Genomic DNA, 19,580 nt, shown 5'->3' on the forward strand with positions numbered 1-19,580 from the left:
TGCTTTGCTGTATCTTCTGTCTCCCTAATCTTCTTGTTACTGAAGTCCTTGTTAGTTGCATAGTCTCTGTGTGGCCTCCTCTTACTGGCATGTTTTAGACCTTCTGGACTTCTATTACTAGTAAAAAATGTTTACATTTGCCAGGGCAAATAGTTATACCTCATCCTATCCCGATAATTATTAAGCATTTTATTTTATCCTGGCCTTCAGCCAAAGAAGACTCCAAAGTGGCTTACAAATATTGGTGAGAAGAAAAACCTTGCCCTCAGGCTCACAATGCTCAGATATGACACAAAAGGAAAAGGACCAGAAGTGTAAGAAGGAAAAAAGCAAGCTCAGGCACTAATTCTTAATTACAGAGGTCTGTGGTGAACAGCAGGAACGCAATAAATTTTGAGAGGCACTAAAAGTGGCTGGTCTTTCAACAGAATTAAGAAAGAGGCTGTACAATCACTCTCCATATGACTACTGAAAACACTGCTGTGAATTACAGATGATGGTGGTGGTCCATAAAACAAAATTCACCTCAGAGCATTGTCACTGGGGCAGCTATCTCCAATAATGCTGTGAGGATATCTGTTCCTGATATCCTGTTCCTAAATCAGCTGTTGTGGTTCGAGGACCTGACCCCCGCAATGTGAAAAGAAGACACAAGGACACGTGATATAAGGTTAATGGGCAAGGAAAGGCCACAACTTTATTGATTACAGCAGTGAAAAGGTATTGGCTTAGGCATTGGATCTCTAAAACAAGTGGGTTTATTCACCAGTAGGTGGAGCCTGTTGATGCTAATCCAACTATAGGCTCTCCCCTGATGTCACTGAGGGTCGTGCCATGGCCTCCCGCCAAGCAGGCATCGGACAGAATACACGACCGCCAGATTCCTTTAACGGAATACCCAAAAATTGAAGGCATAGGCGATGGCCACACCTAGCATTTCGACACACCACAACACATTATTCCAATGCCTAACCTACCCACCAATACCACAAAAGTTGTGACGATTGCTACGAGGTAGGCGAAAAAACCAAAAAGCCAAATGCCAAATGGAAAAACTCCTACCAGGCCCCCTGGGCAACCAGGGCGACCAACCTAAGGTCCATAGCAAGGCCAATGACCTAAGCCCTAACTCAAAGGGAGTGGAGGGTGGGTGACTCGCGACGAGACGACGGCGAAGAATGAGGCCGGGGAGAGGCTGGCGCTGCAGCAAAAGGCTGCTGAACACGCCCCTTCCGAGGCACCTGGTTGGATGCCTACCGGGGGGGGGCGTGGGCGCCAGCCAGGTGAGGTGGAGGCAGGGGGCTAACACCCCCTGCTAGGGGCGGTGCTCAGGCTCCCGCCCACAACCACTCCCCTCTCTTCCAGGGAGGAGAGTCTTTACCATTCCACTTAGCTATATAACAATTACCTATATACATCTGGAATATGATCAAAGTCCTGGTGACATTCATATTGTGAAAAAGTTTGATTTATGGCTGTAACTATTACCAGCAATGTAATGATGGAGTTTGAGGTCTGATCTGTACAAGGTAACAAAGATCTGACTTCCACTACCCAAAGCACTAAGTATTCTAGGTCACTATTGCTGAGCAGGGCAAAATTTTTTGGAAAATGTGGCCATTTTGCCATCCTTCCCACTGTTGGAAACATATTTCAGGCAAACCTTTTAAACCTGTTTCTCTTTCCTTACCTACTTGAAACCCAGCAAGACATCACAGGCCAAAGCTGCTCAGCTTCAGTTGCTCTTATGTTTGCAATGACAGCTTTAAATTTAATTGTCTGGTTGAATTTCTGTAAGATTTTTGTACTTTTTTATATGAAAGTAAAAAAGTGGAATGTGTAAATCAACCCAAGCTGAAAATCGTAATGCCTTATGTGTCATTGTGAAAGGAAATAAAATTCAGTAAATAAAAAACAACAATGAAACAGTTACCATCAATTAGAACTGAAAAGGCAGACACAATTCAGAAGAAAATCAGAACATCAAAGTCAGCCTTAACAAGGTTAATTAAGCTGCCTGAACAAAAATGTGTGTTTATGTTTTTAAAACTGTTGTAAATCTCTTGGAGACCTTTAGGTAATAAGCAACTTAGAAGTCTAATAACTAAATAAAAAGATGATCCGAACTACAATCAAACAAAGACAAGAATAGCATCTAAAGAAATACATAAAGAGCAGAACAAAAACCAAACACACAGTTCAAGCTCAGTTTAAATGCCTGGGAGAATAAAAAGAATGTTTTTGGCTGGCACACCAAAGATAAGCTTCCTTGTGGAGAGAATTTCACAATTGGAGTGCCACCACCAAGAAGTCCCTTTCCCTAATTGCCATCCACTATATCTAGACCAAGAACTAGATTTCTTTTCTTTTTGCATTTTGAGGCACAATGTTCTCGAATGTGCAAGAGCTGGTCTTCTATTACATTATTTTTGTGTCCAGTAAACAGAATAGAACAGAGCAAGCTCTCTTTAGATGAGTACCCATAGTTCCTGGATCTATTACAGATTAATCCTGAAATGTGGATGCACCCAAATGCCACGGTGAAAGCAGCTCTAAGACTAAAATAATATTTGTAACTTTGCAATTATTTTTCCCTTTGCCGCTTCTGCCCCATTTTCCAGGGTACAGTATTTGGGATTAATGTTATCTTCAGTTCTGCAGCTGCTTGTGAAATGGAACCCTACAGGTGCACTATCAGAATTATTACAATACAGTAAAACAACTCCATTTATTAGCTTCACAAGCACGGTTATGTGGAATGTGTGGATAAGCCGTACCAAATTCCATGTAGGCATTTGACAATAAGAGCTTTGGACAGTAACCTGTACCTGTACAGAATTTGTAGAGTGCGGTGTGAGGAAACCAACAAGACATAAAATTTATGGAATATTTTACTGATGCACCTTCTCATACCCTACATGGAAAACTAGCAAGAAAGCAAGCCTAGCTAGTAATATAAAGACTTTCAGGCTCCAACTGTCTATCCACTTCCCTGGGAGTAAGTCCCCATTGAACATCATAGAATTTATTTCTGAGTAGATGTGTGCAAGATTGTGCATTGTCTTTCATGTACTTTCATACTAAAGGTGGCTTCCCACATTTCTATTGATGTGGGAAGGGGGGGACACATTGTTAGGTAACTCTTCCCATAGGGCTCTTTTAGACTTGGAAGAGCAGACAGCTGGGAAGCCCTCTGAGTGCTGGAGAAATGTTTAACGCAAAGAAAAATGCACTCACCACCCACAGGAATAAAGTAAACTCAACCTTGCACCTAGCAAAATTCAGAAGAAATCTGAATGTGTCCTGAGAATGAAGAAGAAAGAGAGAAGCTCCTCCACCCCCCCCCCCCATTTGAGAAACTGAATAGCAGGTTTTGGCACAGCATTGCTTAAAATCCCCCAGAATGCCCTGGAAATCTTGAGACACCATTTCCTGTGGGAAATAGACAGAAATTGAAATGATGGCCCTCTGTGCTGGGCAGGGCTGATGAGAGTTGCTGTGCAAAACATCTGGAGAGGACCATTGTGGGGGTGCCAGTCTTAGACTAACAGAACTGAGTTTGGTAAAATATATCTATTTCCAGTGCTTTTTTTCTAAAAAAAAAGTTTAGAGGCACTCTCATCTTCCTACTCATATTGAAATACTGCCCTTCAGTGAGGCCAAACTTAGATTCACAAAATGTTTAGGGGTATGCGTCCCCCCAGAAAAAAAGCACTGTCTATTTCTAGCTTTTCAATATGCTGAAGACGTAAGTGGCTGGAGGGCTGTTCATAGAAGGCTGCTGCAATGTGACAGTGGAGGCTGGTCCATTAGGGACTCTGACTGTCATTGGCTCTGGCCTCACCTGCACCGGATCGCTCTGTCTTCTAACCTACCAGTCCCAAAGGACACCAGTCACCGCTGGACAATGGGCAGTGCACTTTCCGACTGAGAGCTATGCTACCTTGTATGTTGTTCCCAGGTGGATTGCTGGCGAGGCCTGCAGCTGTTGTGGAAGCTTTGAAAGGCTGTAAAGAAAGAGCAAGCAAGCAAGCAAAAAGTGGAGATGCAGAACTCTTCCTCCAGCATTGTACAAATCTCTCTGGAGGCATGTGGCTGAGACCTGACAGCTCTGCAGATGTGTAGAGCTACGTGAAAAATGATACTAATTAAAAACAGAAGGCAGAGCGAAGGGTCAGTGGCACCGTGAAGGCATTAGTAATCAAGAAGGGAGCACATTTGCCTTCAGTGGTGTTCAAAGCCCCTTACAGGTGGCGTTGCAGAAGAGCGGTTCGCTGTTTTAGCCGTAAAAGTTCCTATCTCTTGATTTTTGGGGAGGCCATTTTAAAAGTATCATGCCCTATCTTCCGCACCATCGCTTCAGCTTATACATAGAATATTCTGGTTGCCGCTTTCATAGGTGCAGCATAAAGTTTACAGCATGAGGCCAGATGTTATAATTTCCCTGTGCAGAAAAGCACTTTCCTCAGCACCTGGGAACATCATGAATAAATTGTCAGACGTAACAGTCATAGATTCAGGGTGCGTCTTTTATCAGGGTGCATACATGCAGGTTTTATGTGGTAGATGAGGTTGGGGGTTGGGGGGGAGCCCATTGTGTTCATGCATCCTCCATCATGAAGGTGCTAGCAGTTTTTCACATAGGAAAATAGCAGTGTCCATTACTAATACTGTAGTGATATTATTTCTGTGTAAGGTAGCACAGCAGCAAACAGACAAAAAGACCAGCACAACTTCTTGCCAGACTGTAAAGACTCTGCGTATTATAAACAATGATGCACAAGCTTTATAAAGTAAAAGTACAGTGGTACCTCGGGTTAAGAACTTAATTTGTTCTGGAGGTCCGTTCTTAACCTGAAACTGTTCTTAACCTGAAACACCACTTTAGCTAATGGGGCCTCCTGCTGCCGCCGCCGCCTGATTTCTGTTCTCATCCTGAAGCAAAGTTCTTAACCCGAGGTACTATTTCTGGGTTAGCGGAGTCTGTAACCTAAAGCGTCTGTAACCTGAAGCGCCTGTAACCCGAGGTGCCACTGTAGTGTTACCTGTCACCCATGACAGAGACTACCAGACAGCATTATAAAACTTGTATTGTCACATCTGACACAATGGGAAGTGCTCTGATTGAACAGATTGGCTGTGGCAGGTCTTCTATGGGTGTGGCGTGGGGGAATTGGGTAGTACTTTGACCCTGGTTGCTTTTTTTTGGTGGGTAAGGGAGCAAGAAGCAGAAGGAAATGGCACTGGCTCAAGTATATATTTTTTATTTTTAATAATATTTTTATTCATTTTCCACAAAAGAAAAAACAAACCAACCATTTTTTATACAATCAATTCACATTTTATCACACATTCATCTTTTTTTTTGACTTCCCTCAGCTCCTCTGCCATTTGCATCAATATTATTAACGCATTTCTTAACTTAGTATTGCCTTTAGATATCTCCTTCCTTCCTTCCTCTTATTTTCTTTTTAACAATATTCCTCTGTTTTTCACAGAGTCTCTTGAAAACCAACAAATGTTATCTGTTCATCACATATGCCTTTCAGATAATCTGTAAATCTTCCCCAGTCCTCGATGAACTTTTGGTCTCGTTGATACCGAATCTTCCCTGTTAGTTTGTCCAATTCTGCATAATCAGTCAATTTCAGTCTCCATTCTTCCACCGTTGGTAATTCTTCCTGTTTCCATTTTTGGGCCAGAAGTATTCTCGCTGCTGTAAGTGCGTATTGAAAAAGTCTACAGTCTTTCTTACTTATCTCATTTCCTACCAATCCCAATAAGAAGGCCTCCGGTTTCTTAATAAACGTATATTTCAATATCTTTTTCAATTCATTATATATCATTTCCCAGAAGCCTCTCACCTTTTTACACTCCCACCACATATGATAGAATGTCCCTTCTTTTTCTTTACATTTCCAACACTTATTACATGTTTTGTACATTTTAGCTAGTTTTACTGGCGTTATATACCATCTATATACCATTTTCATCACATTTTCCTTTAATGCAGTACATGCCGTAAATTTTAGTCTTTCATTCCATAATTTTAACCATTCATCATATTGTATATTATAACCAAAATCTCTGGCCCAATGTATCATTACCGATTTAACCTCTTCATCTTTTGTATACCACTCCAGCAACATTTTATACATTTCTGGCTCAAGTAATTTTGCTACCTGAGGCAAAGGGCACCAGCTGTTGCACCAAGCTAATCAGACCAGCAGATGATAATTTCAGGTATTTATATACCACACCCTATTAAGAATTTCTAAGTGGCGTACATAAAATGTTGAAAACAATGCAAAGAATAAGAACAACTAAAATTGATCATGGCAACAGAAAACTACCTTAAAATGCCTGCTGAAATAAGAAATTATTTGTTAATATTTTGGCAATGGGACTGGATCCGAGTGCAATAGGCTGGCTAAGTGATTGCAGGGAAGGTTTCATGGAACACACAACTTTGTCCTCTGATAGATGGAAACATTCACTGCCCATTGCCATGCACAGTGGCATCTGCCACCTAATTAGCAAACGATAGGGGAAACATCCACAGAAAATGGATATATTTTTGAAATTTACCCAGCATGTTTTGAGTGCATTGCTCTTCATCAGGCTTATTTTACTTTTGTTACTCTTTTAATGAAATTCGCAGTTCTGTGAAGTTTGTAATGGAGTTCTACTGCAAAGCAATGTTTACAAAAATGCATGTACTTGGTGGAATGTGTGCCCAAAACAGCATATACTGGTGAAAATAACATAAGAATGCATATTATTAGTGGACGTTCCTTGGGGGAAAAAATTGTACATTAGTAAAAACAGCATACCAAAAAAAAGTGTTTATTAGGAGAAATTTGAACTAAAATGCTGACAAATTTTCTTGAAGGTTCTTTTTTTTTCTTGACCAGAAATTGCTGCAGCCATGTAGAGAACTAAATTTAAGATGGGAAAATGAGAAACTGGGAGAACGTGAAACTGGCAGATTCGACCCCCTGTATGTGTGACTTGGGTTTTCAGTTATGTCAGTGATGAAGAATCCCATCTTCACACAAAATTGGCCATGCTGATGGGAGTTGGAGTCCAACAGTATCTGGAGGACCATAGGTTCTTCCATCCCTGAGCTATGTGAAGATTTAATGAGCTCAGGCACTCTTGCTATCACAATTCACATATTTTCTGATTCGCTCTGGAAATTCCCTTTACCAACTCCCAACACTGCTGTTCCATTATTAATGAAACGAAATGTTTATGAATGAATGTAACGAGAACTCCATTGTTCAATTACTGCCCTCAGTAACCAGCCAAATATGTGACCCCTTTTTTGTTAAATTGTTAATTATATAGTTTTGTTAGCATTATCGGTGGTTCTTTTTTGGGCAAAGAGCTCTCTGAAGCAGTCTCCAAGCTGTCAAGCTGGTTACTATTTCTTAAGTAAATCTAGGACCAATTCTGAAATACTAATAAGCCTTTTTAATGAAGTCTCAATGTTCAGAATATGTGGATTATATAGCAGGCTCACCAAATTGGCTGGGGAGCAAAATGGATAATTCATTTAGTGTTCTTCTTGGGTACAGCCCATTGAACTAAATAGGACTTCTGCAGACATCTGATGTGGATTGTGCTTTATTTTCTACAAGAAAACAAGAGCATAAATCCATCAGATTAAAAAAAAACATTAAACACATCCTTATTTACAGTAATGTGTCAAATTGTTTTATATTCATTTATATTTATTTATTTTATTAGATTTAATATCCGTTTTCTATTATAAGGTCCCAGGTTGGGTTGCAACAGTAAAATATACAATCATAAAACAAATCAAACAGTTACATAGTACATTAACAGTGCAATCCTATTCATGTTTACTCAAAGATAGGTCCCACTATGTTCAGTGAGGCTTTCTAATAAGTGTGTTTAGAAATGCAGCCAATGGCAACTATCATTTCAGAAAAGGGGCAATCGAGATTGGTTTGTTACATTGAAACATATTTTTAACTTGGGAAAAACTTGTAGGTCTATGTTACAAGCTATATTTCTCAACCAATATTTTTAGATTAAAGTGGTACCTCTGGTTACGTACTTAATTCGTTCCAGAGGTCTATTCTTAACCTGAAACTGTTCTTAACCTGATGTACCACTTTAGCTAAAGGGGCCTCCCGCTGCCCCATTTCTGTTCTCATCCTGAAGCAAAGTTCTTAACCCGAGGTACTATTTATGGGTTAGCGGAGTCTGTAACCTGAAGCGTATGTAACCCAAGGTACCACTGTAATGTATTTGCTGTTTCATTAAGAAACAGTTGTGGGTCGTACCTACAGGACCGCCTCTCCTGGTATGTCCCACGGAGGACCTTACGGTCTTCAAATAAAAACATCTTGGAGATCCCGGGCCACAGGGAGGTTAGGCTGGCCTCAACCAGAGCCAGGGCTTTTTCGGCCGTGGCCCCGATCTGGTGAAACACTCTGTCACAAGAGACTAGGGCCCTGCAAGACTTGACATCTTTCCGCAGGGCCTGCAAGACAGAGCTGTTCCACCAGGCCTTTGGCCAAGGCACAGTCTGACCCCGCTCTCTCCTTCTGTAATCTTCATAGAACTCTAGCCCAATGATTGCCATTAATTTGATTCTGAACAGATTTTAGAATGTATTTCAATTAATTGACTGTGATTTTATGTAAACTGTGCTATTTTTACTGTTGTTTGCTGCTCTGAGCCCGGCTTTGGCTGGGGAGAGCGGGATATAAATAACATATTATTATTATTATTATTATTATTATTATTATTATTATTATTATTATTTACACCATGCATGTAAATCTCTGTGATGCCACTTTAAGCAGCTGTGGCTTCCCCCAAAGAATTCTGGGAGCTGTAGTTTGTTAAGGGTGCTGAGAGTTGTTAGGAGAACCCTGTTGCCCTTCCAGAGCTATAGTTCCCAGAATGCCTTAACAGGAAACTTTAGGAATTGTAGCTCTGTACAGGGAACAGGGGTCTCTTAACCACTGTCAAACCCCTTAATAAACTACAGCTCCAGAATTCTTTGTGGGAAGTTGTGGCCGTTTAAAATGGTATCATGATGCTTTAAATGCATGATGTAAATTTGGCCTTGCTCTCTGTTACTTCAGAGAGCAGGATTATAACCAACGGGCAGAAAGTGCAGGGAAGCAGGTTTTGGCTAAGGATAAAAGAAACTTATTAATGGCAAGAGCAGTTCAGCTGCCTTGGGAAGTCATGGTCTCTTGTTCACAGGAGGTTTTTAAGCAAAGGCTGGGTGCCCTTTCAGGGATCACTATAGTTGCAAGACTCCTGCACTGAGTAGGGTATTGGGCTAGACTGCGTCTGTGGATCTCTTCCACATATAAATTTCTGTGAGTCTTAATGCCATGTGTGTGTGATCGCATCAAAAATGAAACAAAAGGACTTGTACAGCAGTACCTTGGGTTAAGAACTTAATTCATTCTAGAGGTCCATTCTTAACCTGAAACTGTTCTTAACCTGAGGTACCACTTTAGCTAATGGGGCCTCCTGCTGCCGCTGTACCGCCAGAGCACAATTTCTGTTCTCATCCTGAAGCAAAGTTCTTAACCCGAGGTACTATTTATTGGTTAGCGGAGTCTGTAACCTGAAGCATCTGCAACCCGAGGTACCACTGTAGATAAATCTGGAAATAAAAAATGAACAAGATAGAATTCGTAATGCATTGGCCTTGCAATGGGCCCTGGATCCAGAAATACAAGTCAGATTAAAAGAATTCAGATGAAAGACCTTTCTTAGGGAACATCTCCCTGCAGAAGAAGTTGCATGCTCTCTCCCCATGCTCTTCTGGAAAAGCAAGGCTGCGCGGATTCCGCTATGAATACATTAAACTTAGCAGGAACACTTGGAGCAATGTTGACTGTTAGTAATAATGAATGAACAATGAGATTGGAGGGAGAATAAATTGAAATCAACCCACTGGAATGTTTTGTTTAGCCATGCACAAAAATGATACTGAAACTGCACACAGAGTAGCTTTTCACGCAGAACACTAAGGGGAGAGACGGCCTCAGCAAGCTCAGGACCAGGTGACCCGGGAGGCTGTCCCTGTAGGTCATTGCGATGTGTGGGAGAGTTTCTCCTAAAGGTCCCCAAGACAGCAGAGTTACTGTGATCAGGTAACTCAGATCAGGGCTTTTAGTGTGGCTGTCCCTGTTCTGTGGAACAGCGTTGCTGTCAAAATACAACAGGCGCCCACTATCTGAACTTTATGGAAACAATCAAAGACAATTGTGCTGCGACAAGCTTTCCCAGCTGAATGAATAGGTCACTGTTGTGGGTGTCTCCTTAAAAATTTTTTCAATTGCTTTTACTTGCTATTTTCTGCACCACTTTAAACTAGGTTCCTTTAGCTGTTTTTATTATATTATGTACTTCACCTTGAGATGAGGATGGCGAGAGCTCCTGGGATAATCTCAGGGTTGTGGGTTCGAGCCCCACATTGGGCAAAAGATTCCTGCATTGCAGGGGGCTGGACTAGATGAACTTTGTGGGCCCTTCCAAATCTGCAGTTCTGTGATTATATAACCAAAAATGGTTGTTTAATAAGAGCAGCCCTGCTGGATTAGACCAAGGACTCATCTAGTCCAAGAACCTGCTCCCCACAGAGTCCAACCATATGCCCCATGGGAAACTAATGAGCAGGGCTTGAAGGCAAGTTAGTGACTTTTTCTGCTGTTGTTCCTCATACAGGCTGGGGCTGATGGGAGCTGCAGTCCAAATCATTTGGAGGGCACTAGGTTGGCAAAGGCTGTTTAGAGCATCTCACATCTATTCTTGGAGGTTCCATGTAGCCATCGTAGCTACTGATGGGCATATCCTTTGTGAATTAGTCTAGTCTCCCTTCAATGCATCTAAGCTACTGGCCTTCAGCACCTCAACTTTTAGCAGCAGGTTGTGAATCTTGCAAAGTTCTTTTAAACATTTTGTCTCACCTGAATCTACTGCTAGCCAATTTTGCATATTATGCATAGTTTTATAAACCTCTTACTACAGTGGCACCTTGGTTTACAACCATAATCCGTTCCGGAGGTCCGCTTGTAGACCAAAACAGGTTGTAACCCAAGGCGCGCTTTCGCCAATGGGGCCTCCAAAATTTTTTGGTTCGTAATAATAAAAAAGGGGTTGTAATCCCCCAAAAAAGTTGCAAACCAGGACTTGCACTTCCGGGTTTTATGTGTTTGTAATCCAAAATGTATGCAAACCAAGGTACCACTGTGTATATCTCTGTCCTGCTCCCAGAGTTTTCTCCCCCCACTTTTTTCCTTTGTAAACTAAAATGTTCCAAATGTTTCAGCCATTCTTGGCTTGGAAGAGTGTCCCAACCTGAACAGACTATTCATTTCCGTAGTTTTTTTTCTGCACCTTTCCCAAAGCTATGTTTTTGGAATGGGATAAGCAGAAATGTACACAGCACTTACAAATGTTGCTGCACTATGTATTTATATAAGCACGTTGTAATAGAAGTATTGCTATTTTCTGTCCCTTTCCTAATAGTCCCCAGCATTCATTTTGTATATCACATTAGAATTTGTATTTTTGATGGATTCATATGCTGTTGGTTGTAATGTGTATTTGTAATTGAAGTTACAGAACAAGGCCCCCAGTGATTTTTCTGCTGTATTTCAAGGGCATAGCTGGACATTCATACAAGACACCTGCTTTGCTGTGCTCTTTGGATGAGCCCAGGTAGTTAGTTATCCAAGTCCCCAAAGCCACTGTTTCCCTTTGGTCATTGTCAGATACCCATCCAACCCCCAAATGCCAGTCCTTCCAATTGGCGGTAATTTACCGCAAAGTTACAAAAAAGGTGACAAGTTAGCTTGAGTCCCTGTTCTGTAGATGCTCTTCCTTGGATCCACCATTTTGTTCCTCCTCTTGACTGACCACTTTCGTTGTACTCCCTTGGCGTGGCCATTTTGTGTGTAGGGCCTGATGGAAAAGTGAGGTATAAATGCTGCTCCCCCTTGCACCTTGGCTGTTTTCTTTGATGCTGTTTACACTTTATAGCACATATTCTATGGTTGTGTATATTTTATTAAAAATAGTCCTGATGATTTCTACTGAAGAACAGAACTTTGTTAGTTCTGGATCAAACTTCTTTAAATATAAACTGCAAAAATTCTCAAGGAAATGGTGCGTTTGTAGATTCATTTGCAAATATTCTAGAGTTCTGTGTGTCTGAAATGTAGTTTCAGGGGCAGCGTGTCACTGAATGCTAGTAGTTGTGTGCTAAGAACAAAGTAGGACAGCATCTCCAGAAACGGCTGGAGGTGTCTGAAACCTGGAGAGCCTCTGCCAGTCAGTGTAGACAATATTGAACAAGGTGGACCAGTGTTTTACCACTGCCAGCCAGTGCAGACAAATACTGAGCTAGATGAGCCAACTCTGTTAAAAGGCAGCTTCTTATGAGGAATATTGCATTTAGCTGGGAACTGTGTTTTTGACCACTACGCTTACTACATGACCCAGTAGGTTTCTTTTGTCGTTCTGGGCGAAAAACCCACAGCACTCCAGATGTTGTTGGGACTCCAATTCCCATCAACCCGAGCAGCGCTGCCAATGGTCAAGGATGCTGGGAGCTGTAGTCCAACAGCATCTGGTAGCCCGTAGGTTCCCCGCCCTTAAAGTGGAAGTGTGGCGACTTCAGACGTGCAACCAGTAACGGGGAGGGCGCGTGGCCATTATTCCATTAATTTCCACGCGGCCGGGCAGGTCAGCTGAGCTCGGTCCCGAGCTTCGAGGGGCAAATCTGTGTTCCCACTCCTCCAGCGCCAGTTCCAAATGCAGTTTCTGTTCAAAAACCGAAGTACCCCCGACGGTTGCGTGAACGTGGGGTTTGGGGGGGGGGGAAACAACCCACGCGCAACGCAGGGCAGTGGAGAATTTCACCCCTGAGGCGCAGACGGAGTCAGAGGCGTGTAAGAGTCTCTCGCCAAGGGACTCAATCCGCTTCCCTCTTGGGAAGCGCTGCGAAAGAAAGCGGGAGCCTCAAGCAGCCTAGGACGCCCGGCGAGAGGCGGGCTGCACGCGGGCCAGCGGGGAGCGCCGGAGAGGCCAAGCGGGGCGCCTCTTGTCGTCCTTTCCCGCTCGGGCCGGGCGCGTCGTCGCCGCCGAGCTGCTGCTGCTTTGGCGCCTTCTTCGCACCCACCTCCCCAGCCTCCCTCGCCCAGCGGGGCAAACCATTGCAGCGCGCCGAGGAGGTGAGGCACCTGTCAGGCGCTCTTGGCCCGGAGAGGCCGAGGGCCGCCCGAGCTGGCCGGCGTGCTCCCTCCCTAGGGCCGCCCGGGACCCGCCTGCCTGCCTGCCTGCCTGCCTGGGCGTCCCCTGGAGGCCGAGCGGGCGGCGGGAAGCCCGGCTGGTGGGGGAGCCGAGCGCGGGAACCTTCCTCCCCCCGCCCGCCCCGCGCAGCGTCTCAGGCGCCACCGCCGCCTGCAATGGCGGGCAAGAGCCGAGGCGGAGGAGCTTGCTGCTGCCGGGCAGGCTGCGGGCGGCGGCAGCAGGGCCGGGAGGTGGCGGGCCGGTGGACAGCACGGCGGCAGTAGTAGCCGGAGCAGCAGGAAGAGAAGCGGAGGGGGATCGAGAGGCGGCGGGGCTTTTGCAACTCCGACTCTCCCGGGTAAGGTTCCGCGGTGAGCCCCCCCCCCTTGCAAAACAAAACCTGCCTGTGTGGGGCTCGCTGTGGCTTGACTCCTGCGGCCGGGAGCAGCTTTTGTTTCGCGAGCCCCGAAAGTGGGCAGGCTGGCTGGTCCGCTTGCCAGGCTCGTGGGCGCCGTCTTGCTCCCTGCATTCTTACCCAGCCGCCGCTCCTGTTGCAAGGTGCTTGCTTCCCGGCTCCCGCGTTTCCTGCTGGGCAGCTTAGCAGCGGGTTTTTGTTTTTCCTTCCCCGGCGGGGACAGAGTTGTGCCTTTTGCGCCACTTTCCTATAGGGAGCGTGAAGGACGTCGCGCTGGGCTGGAGAGAGAAAGGAAACGAAGGAAAGAAGGGGATTTATCGCCACACTTACTAGCTGGCAATATACCACCCCTCCCCGGGTGGATTTCTTGCACGAGCGACGCCGAAACAGCGAAGCGTGGAGGTTGGGGGAAGGTTCTGCGCCTCGTGATTGATTAGACTCTCACCTTCGCTATTATTTGCAAATGACCCTTCCACGCTCCCCCCCCCCAATTAATTGCATGCTTGGGGACCAGAGAGAGAGAGAGAGAGAGAGAGGCAGGCGATTTGGAGGCAGGGATGTGGTTCTCTTCCAAGGAAGGGATTGCGGGGCATTAACGGCCACATCGCAACGTTGCTTAGGAGCAAATAACCGCTTAGTTGTCAAGGCTGGAGAACAGGCGCAATATGGGCGCGAGTCTTGTAATCTGTCTCGCAGCCCCGGCAGCGCGTTGACTCGGGCAGGCGGGAGGGGGCGGGGGGCGGGGGCCGGTCGGGGCCGGAGGGAGCCGAGCCAGGTCCACATGTGTGCGTGGCCCGGGTCGGTCGCTTCGGGAGGCTTGCAGCTGCGGTGAAGTTGTAGCGGCGGAGGAGGCGGAAACCGAAGAGCGCTAATGAGAGAGAGATTTTGCTCTATTATTAGTCATGTGCTGCTCTTCTGTATTTCTTTAGGGCTGCTTGCTCAGGCTGGAAGCAAAACCCATTTCCTCCTCCTCTTCCATTAAACGACGCCAAGGGACTCTTCCAGCCCCGGTATTCCTCCTTGCGGGAGGGCAGGACGCTCGGGATTCATATAAAATGCCACTTGCCGTACAGATTTTACCGAGATCCAGACTGGGGAAAGGACAGATTTAGCCTGCATTGAGGTTTCCTCTTCCCCCTTTCACTGCACCTTTCATGGTTCTTTGTCATGCTGAATATACCCCAAGGGGAACAGGCAAGTCTTTACCATACCAAATTATTTGCTTCCTGCAAGTTCTAAATTTCTGTGCATGTGATTTCTCTGTCCCTCATTTCTCTCTCTTCCCCCCGCCCCTACAATCTCAGAGCGAGTTTATGAATTTGTTCATTTGCTGGTGTTTTGAAAATGAAGGCAGCAAAGTGTTGCTGTTTCAGAGGAACGTGTCACTCATGGCTGCATCACACCACTTCACAGTGGTAGAGATATGTGTACCTGACTCTTCATCATCATCTGAAGGAAACTAATGATAAAATACATTGGTATAATACAGAACTGTTGTACAGTTGAATAGCGTGTATATGCATGTGCATACATTGACTGTTGGGAAAGAGAGGGATTAGGTCTTGGTCCTACACAGAAGTAATGTCCCCAGTCTCAGTCATGTGATAGCAGAATAATTATTTGTTTATGATAGGAATTTACTTCACTTACTGTTGTCTTCTGCTGTTACTCCATATAATGATCCAGAGTTCTGAGTAATGAAATCCAAAATGGGTTCTAAAAGATGGGAGTTCTGATTAGCCCTCACTTAAATGAAGTTCTGAAGATACTATAACATTCCATCATGATGTTGTTAAAGCATGAAACAGTTTATTTATTCAATTTATGTTTCTCTTCATTTAAGGCGCTTAGGGTATGTGTCAGTGGGGCTTCCCAGGCAAGTCTCCCATCCATATAACTTCCAAATTCAAATGTGATTCCTTTGAGAGATGGAATTGCATCTGGTGGCTTCATATCATAACCTTTCCCTTTTGTAGCCAGCCATATTCTAAAACCGATGTAAATATTGAATAGGTATGAAGATCTACAAACCCACTGATACGAATCAAAATCCTCCTTTGTGTTGCAGGTTTCATCAACATTCTTTTGAAAGACATCCCGTTTCCCACTTGTTTTTGTTTTTGCTGGTACCCATATCTGGAGGATTGTCGTCTGCCTATAAGTATGGCCTTGGCAGAATCTAATGTCCTTTAAGCCCCTCATCCACAATCTCAACTGGAGGGTACAGTGGCCACTATGTATGTTGGTTTAACATCCCAAAAATAAACATGATGAAGACAGAGTGTTCAGGGGAAAGATCAAATCTCCGAAGTGCCTCTCCTCACAGGAACGCTTATAGGACTGAGTTCCAAGCATTGAAAAGCACCTTTGACAAGCCTAAGTCAGATGGAGAACAAAAGACTAAAGAAGAAGGAGAGGCTTCTCAGCAAACCAGGGGGAGGAAATATGGATCTAACGTCAACAGGATTAAAAATTTATTCATGCAAATGGGCATGGAGCCCAATGAGAGTGCTGGAGGCATGGCAAAGACCAGAAGTAAAGGTGGACCCCTATCTCCCCAAAGAAGAATTAGGCCAAAAGAGCTTGTGGAGAAGGGAGATGGATCAGTTGTGAAGTTAGAATCTTCCGTTTCAGAAAGGATTAGTAGGTTTGATGCTATGCACGATGGTCCTTCTTACTCCAAGTTTACTGAAACACGGAAGTTGTTTGAAAGAAATACTCATGAAACAGGGCATTCAAATCGCTACTCCCCAAAGAAAGAGAGATCCGTTTCTAACAGTGATCTTCAAGATGACTGGTGCAGCTCTAAGTCTAACAGGGGAAGTACAGATTCGCTGGATAGTCTTAGTTCAAGGACAGAGGCTGTTTCTCCAACAGTGAGCCAACTTAGTGCAGTGTTTGAAAATACTGACTCACAACAAAATGTTTTAGAAAAGACGGGAAACAATGAAGAGTATTCTGTAACTGGCCACTATCCACTAAACCTGTCTTCTGTGGACACAAATCTGTCTTCCAGTGTTGCAAACCTCGACGATTTCAGCCCCATAAAAGACGCCAGTGCTTGGCCTCCATCAGCTAAACAAAATACCAGCTCATCACCTGTTGAAAACTCTGAGCAGAACAGTAGTAGATCTCCATCAGACAATGAAACTCCCAAAAGCACTTTGCCTTTGTCGAAAACAGGTGGAATACAAAACAAGGATGTGTGCTACGATTCTGTTGATGCCTGTGAAGTGACTAAACAAGAGTCAGTAGATGGACTTGATAAACAAAGTTTTGGTGAGAACTGTACGAGCAATAAGGCAAAAATAGAGCCTGTAGTACCACCTTTGCAGCAAAAAAAGATCTCTGCTGGAGCTGAGACTGCAGAAATATCAGGAAACTTAATAGCTAGTGATGACATCACAGTCAGTGAAGCTTCGCATTCTGTTGGCTCCCACTGTGAAGATACAAATGGAAAGGAAGAACAGGAAGACTTGAATAACTTTCAGAGTTCTCATGTGTATATGCACTCTGATTACAATGTCTACAGGGTACGATCAAGATATAATTCTGACTGGGGGGAGACAGGAACAGAACAGGATGATCAAGAAGACAGCGATGACAACTGTTATTACGAACCTGACATGGAATGTTCTGAAATTATTGGATTGCCAGAAGAAGATGAAATCCCAGCAAGTCGAAAAATTAAGTTTAGTTGTGCTCCAATTAAGGTAAGTTTCACTGGTCTGTTATTCTTTACATTGTTTTTGAGTGGTTGTTTTTGTTCTTTTGTTTTAACTCGACACTGTCTCTGGCGAATTTTTTTGCTAGTTGCTTCCGGTATTGAATTTGTTTCATGGCCTTAGGATTCATATTTGGTCCGGAGTGGAAAATAAGGATTGATTCAAATTGTTAAGAATCATTCTAAGCTCTACTAACTCTTGTTTGCCCCTTGTATAGTTGTGGCTAACCTGTGTATCAAACATATTTATTGTCACAATATTTAGGCATACTTTCACTCAGAAGAGTTTTATGTGGCTAGAGTAGGTTTGAAATGGTTCTAATCAGCCTGTGTCTGTGATAACTTCTTGTTTTCCCCACAGTAAGGTTTTGCCTCCTGTGGTGGGAAGTGGGTAGCTAGATCTCTTTTGTCACTTAGCAGTGATTCTCCTTCTGTACACTCTTCATGCCTCTGGGATGGGCAGTCTCAGATTTGGTCTTTGAGATTCCAGTTGCTTATTCCCATATAGTGCTTCTGCAAACATTGCATAATGGCAGCCCCTTCCAACAAGTGTGTTTGTGTGTAATCCTTGACTGCAGGATTGATGGTGAGAACATGTGACAGGGGATTAGATGAATTGCCTATAAAGTCCTAAGTTTTAGAGAACGGCTATGGGGTGGGGAGGGGGAGCTCTTTATAACATCATATCTCAGGTACCCATTGAGATGATAGGCACTGTATACAAGGGCTGAGGAAGTATTTTTCAACATTAATCATCACCATTTTGTCTGTTAACGTGTCTTTAAATCACATTTCCCCCCATGGCACTTCCATCCTGCATTGTAGGATAACTGAGACTTGCAGCACCATATTTCCTAAGCCTAGCTTAGGTACAAATTGTTACTGGCATTTCATTATGGAGGCTTACAATCGGTTTCAGAAATGCTTTCTATAAGAGGGCTGTTGAGATGGATGTATCAGGCCACAAAGATTCCAACATCTGATTCACATTCATTGGGCAAGTTTAAGGCCCAGTTGATTGTAATCAGGGGCTTGTGTCTTTCCTGGGAATAACTAACATTATGAACATAGTTGGAGTTATATAGCAGCTGACCCCAGGCAGCAGTGTGAAGCCAAATGGGCCAGCTTTCTTGCTGAAATATCCCAGATTAACTAACTCTAAAGCAGTATCGGCTAATCAGAGGCACTGCAGCAGTGAGGTACTTGGTCCCTTCTGCTTTCTGTATTCCACCATTTGGATAATTGCAAACTGAGTTAGTCTAGCCTAGTGGTGTTGGTGTTGGTGTTGGTATGGGGCAGGAAGAGTCAGTTCCCCTCAAAACAGTTTCTTTCTTTCTTTCTTTCTTTCTTTCTTTCTTTCTTTCTTTCTTTCTTTCTTTCTTTTCGCCATCCTTTGGATAACCACAAACTGAGCTAGTGAAGTGGATCAGAGACTGAACTGTGAACTAAGAAGACCTCCCAATCAGACTTTTGTCTCTGCTATGAACTCAGTGGGTATCTTTGGAAGCCATTCTCTCTGGGTGCTACAGTTTTGTTTCTCTCCCCCAGGTTGATCTTACCCTCCCTTTGCACCCATTTGTCAAGCATGCTGATTAGGGAACTGGACGTTGTTTTAGTAGGCTCCCCTGCCCCCACCCCCAGCTGTCTCATTTCTTAATTTTAAGAATTTTATGTATTTCATAAATTTAGTCTCCTCAAGGGGTAGTTGCCCAGCACCTCCTAACAAAGTGCTGGAATGGTATTCATTATGTCCTGGAATACAGTATTTTTTTTGAAAGTCATGTTTCTGAGAGCCCTGTTACTGAGAAAACCCCACCCACTTTCCTGATTTTTAGGAAGCAACTCCTTCCTTCCTTTTGCAGTGTCTTTCCTTGCAAGTTGAAGCTCGGGGTAAACATTGCGTTAGAGGACCTTGATATATAAATGTGATTGTGTTGTATTTTCTTATGGGAGAAATCTCTCATTGGGTTCTATCTAGTAGCTTGACAATTCCACGGGCAATGTTTTAAACCCAGGTAATCGATCCTGTTTCACACATCACACGTGTTTAGATATGTGCCTTCTACCTGAATAATCAAACAGGAATAGCAACTATCTGTGACGTAAGAATGGCATTTATGTTATATTAGTTGAATCATTGAAAAC

At 43.9% G+C, this 19,580-nt stretch overlaps 1 protein-coding gene across 14 annotated transcripts in view; it reads left to right on the forward strand.

Annotated features, from left to right (window-relative positions):
* The window catches only part of PPP1R9A (protein phosphatase 1 regulatory subunit 9A), a 150,642-nt gene that overhangs the window by 7,132 nt on the left and 123,930 nt on the right, over window positions 1-19,580 (forward strand). For 9 of the 14 annotated variants that reach the window (XM_081881864.1, XM_081881876.1, XM_081881865.1 and 6 more), the window contains exon 2: window positions 15,780-17,424. In XM_081881864.1, coding sequence (XP_081737990.1) covers window positions 15,979-17,424 — 1,446 coding nt within the window. In that variant the 5' untranslated portion in view covers window positions 15,780-15,978. Of the gene's footprint in view, window positions 1-13,315; window positions 13,655-13,950; window positions 14,070-14,640; window positions 14,906-15,779; window positions 17,425-19,580 lie in introns of those variants that run through there. The other 5 variants (XM_081881871.1, XM_081881872.1, XM_081881870.1 and 2 more) reach the window with 5 other exon arrangements.

This window comes from Podarcis erhardii (assembly GCF_964252035.2).
Source record: "Podarcis erhardii genome assembly, chromosome: 12".
Classification (NCBI taxonomy): domain Eukaryota; kingdom Metazoa; phylum Chordata; class Lepidosauria; order Squamata; family Lacertidae; genus Podarcis; species Podarcis erhardii.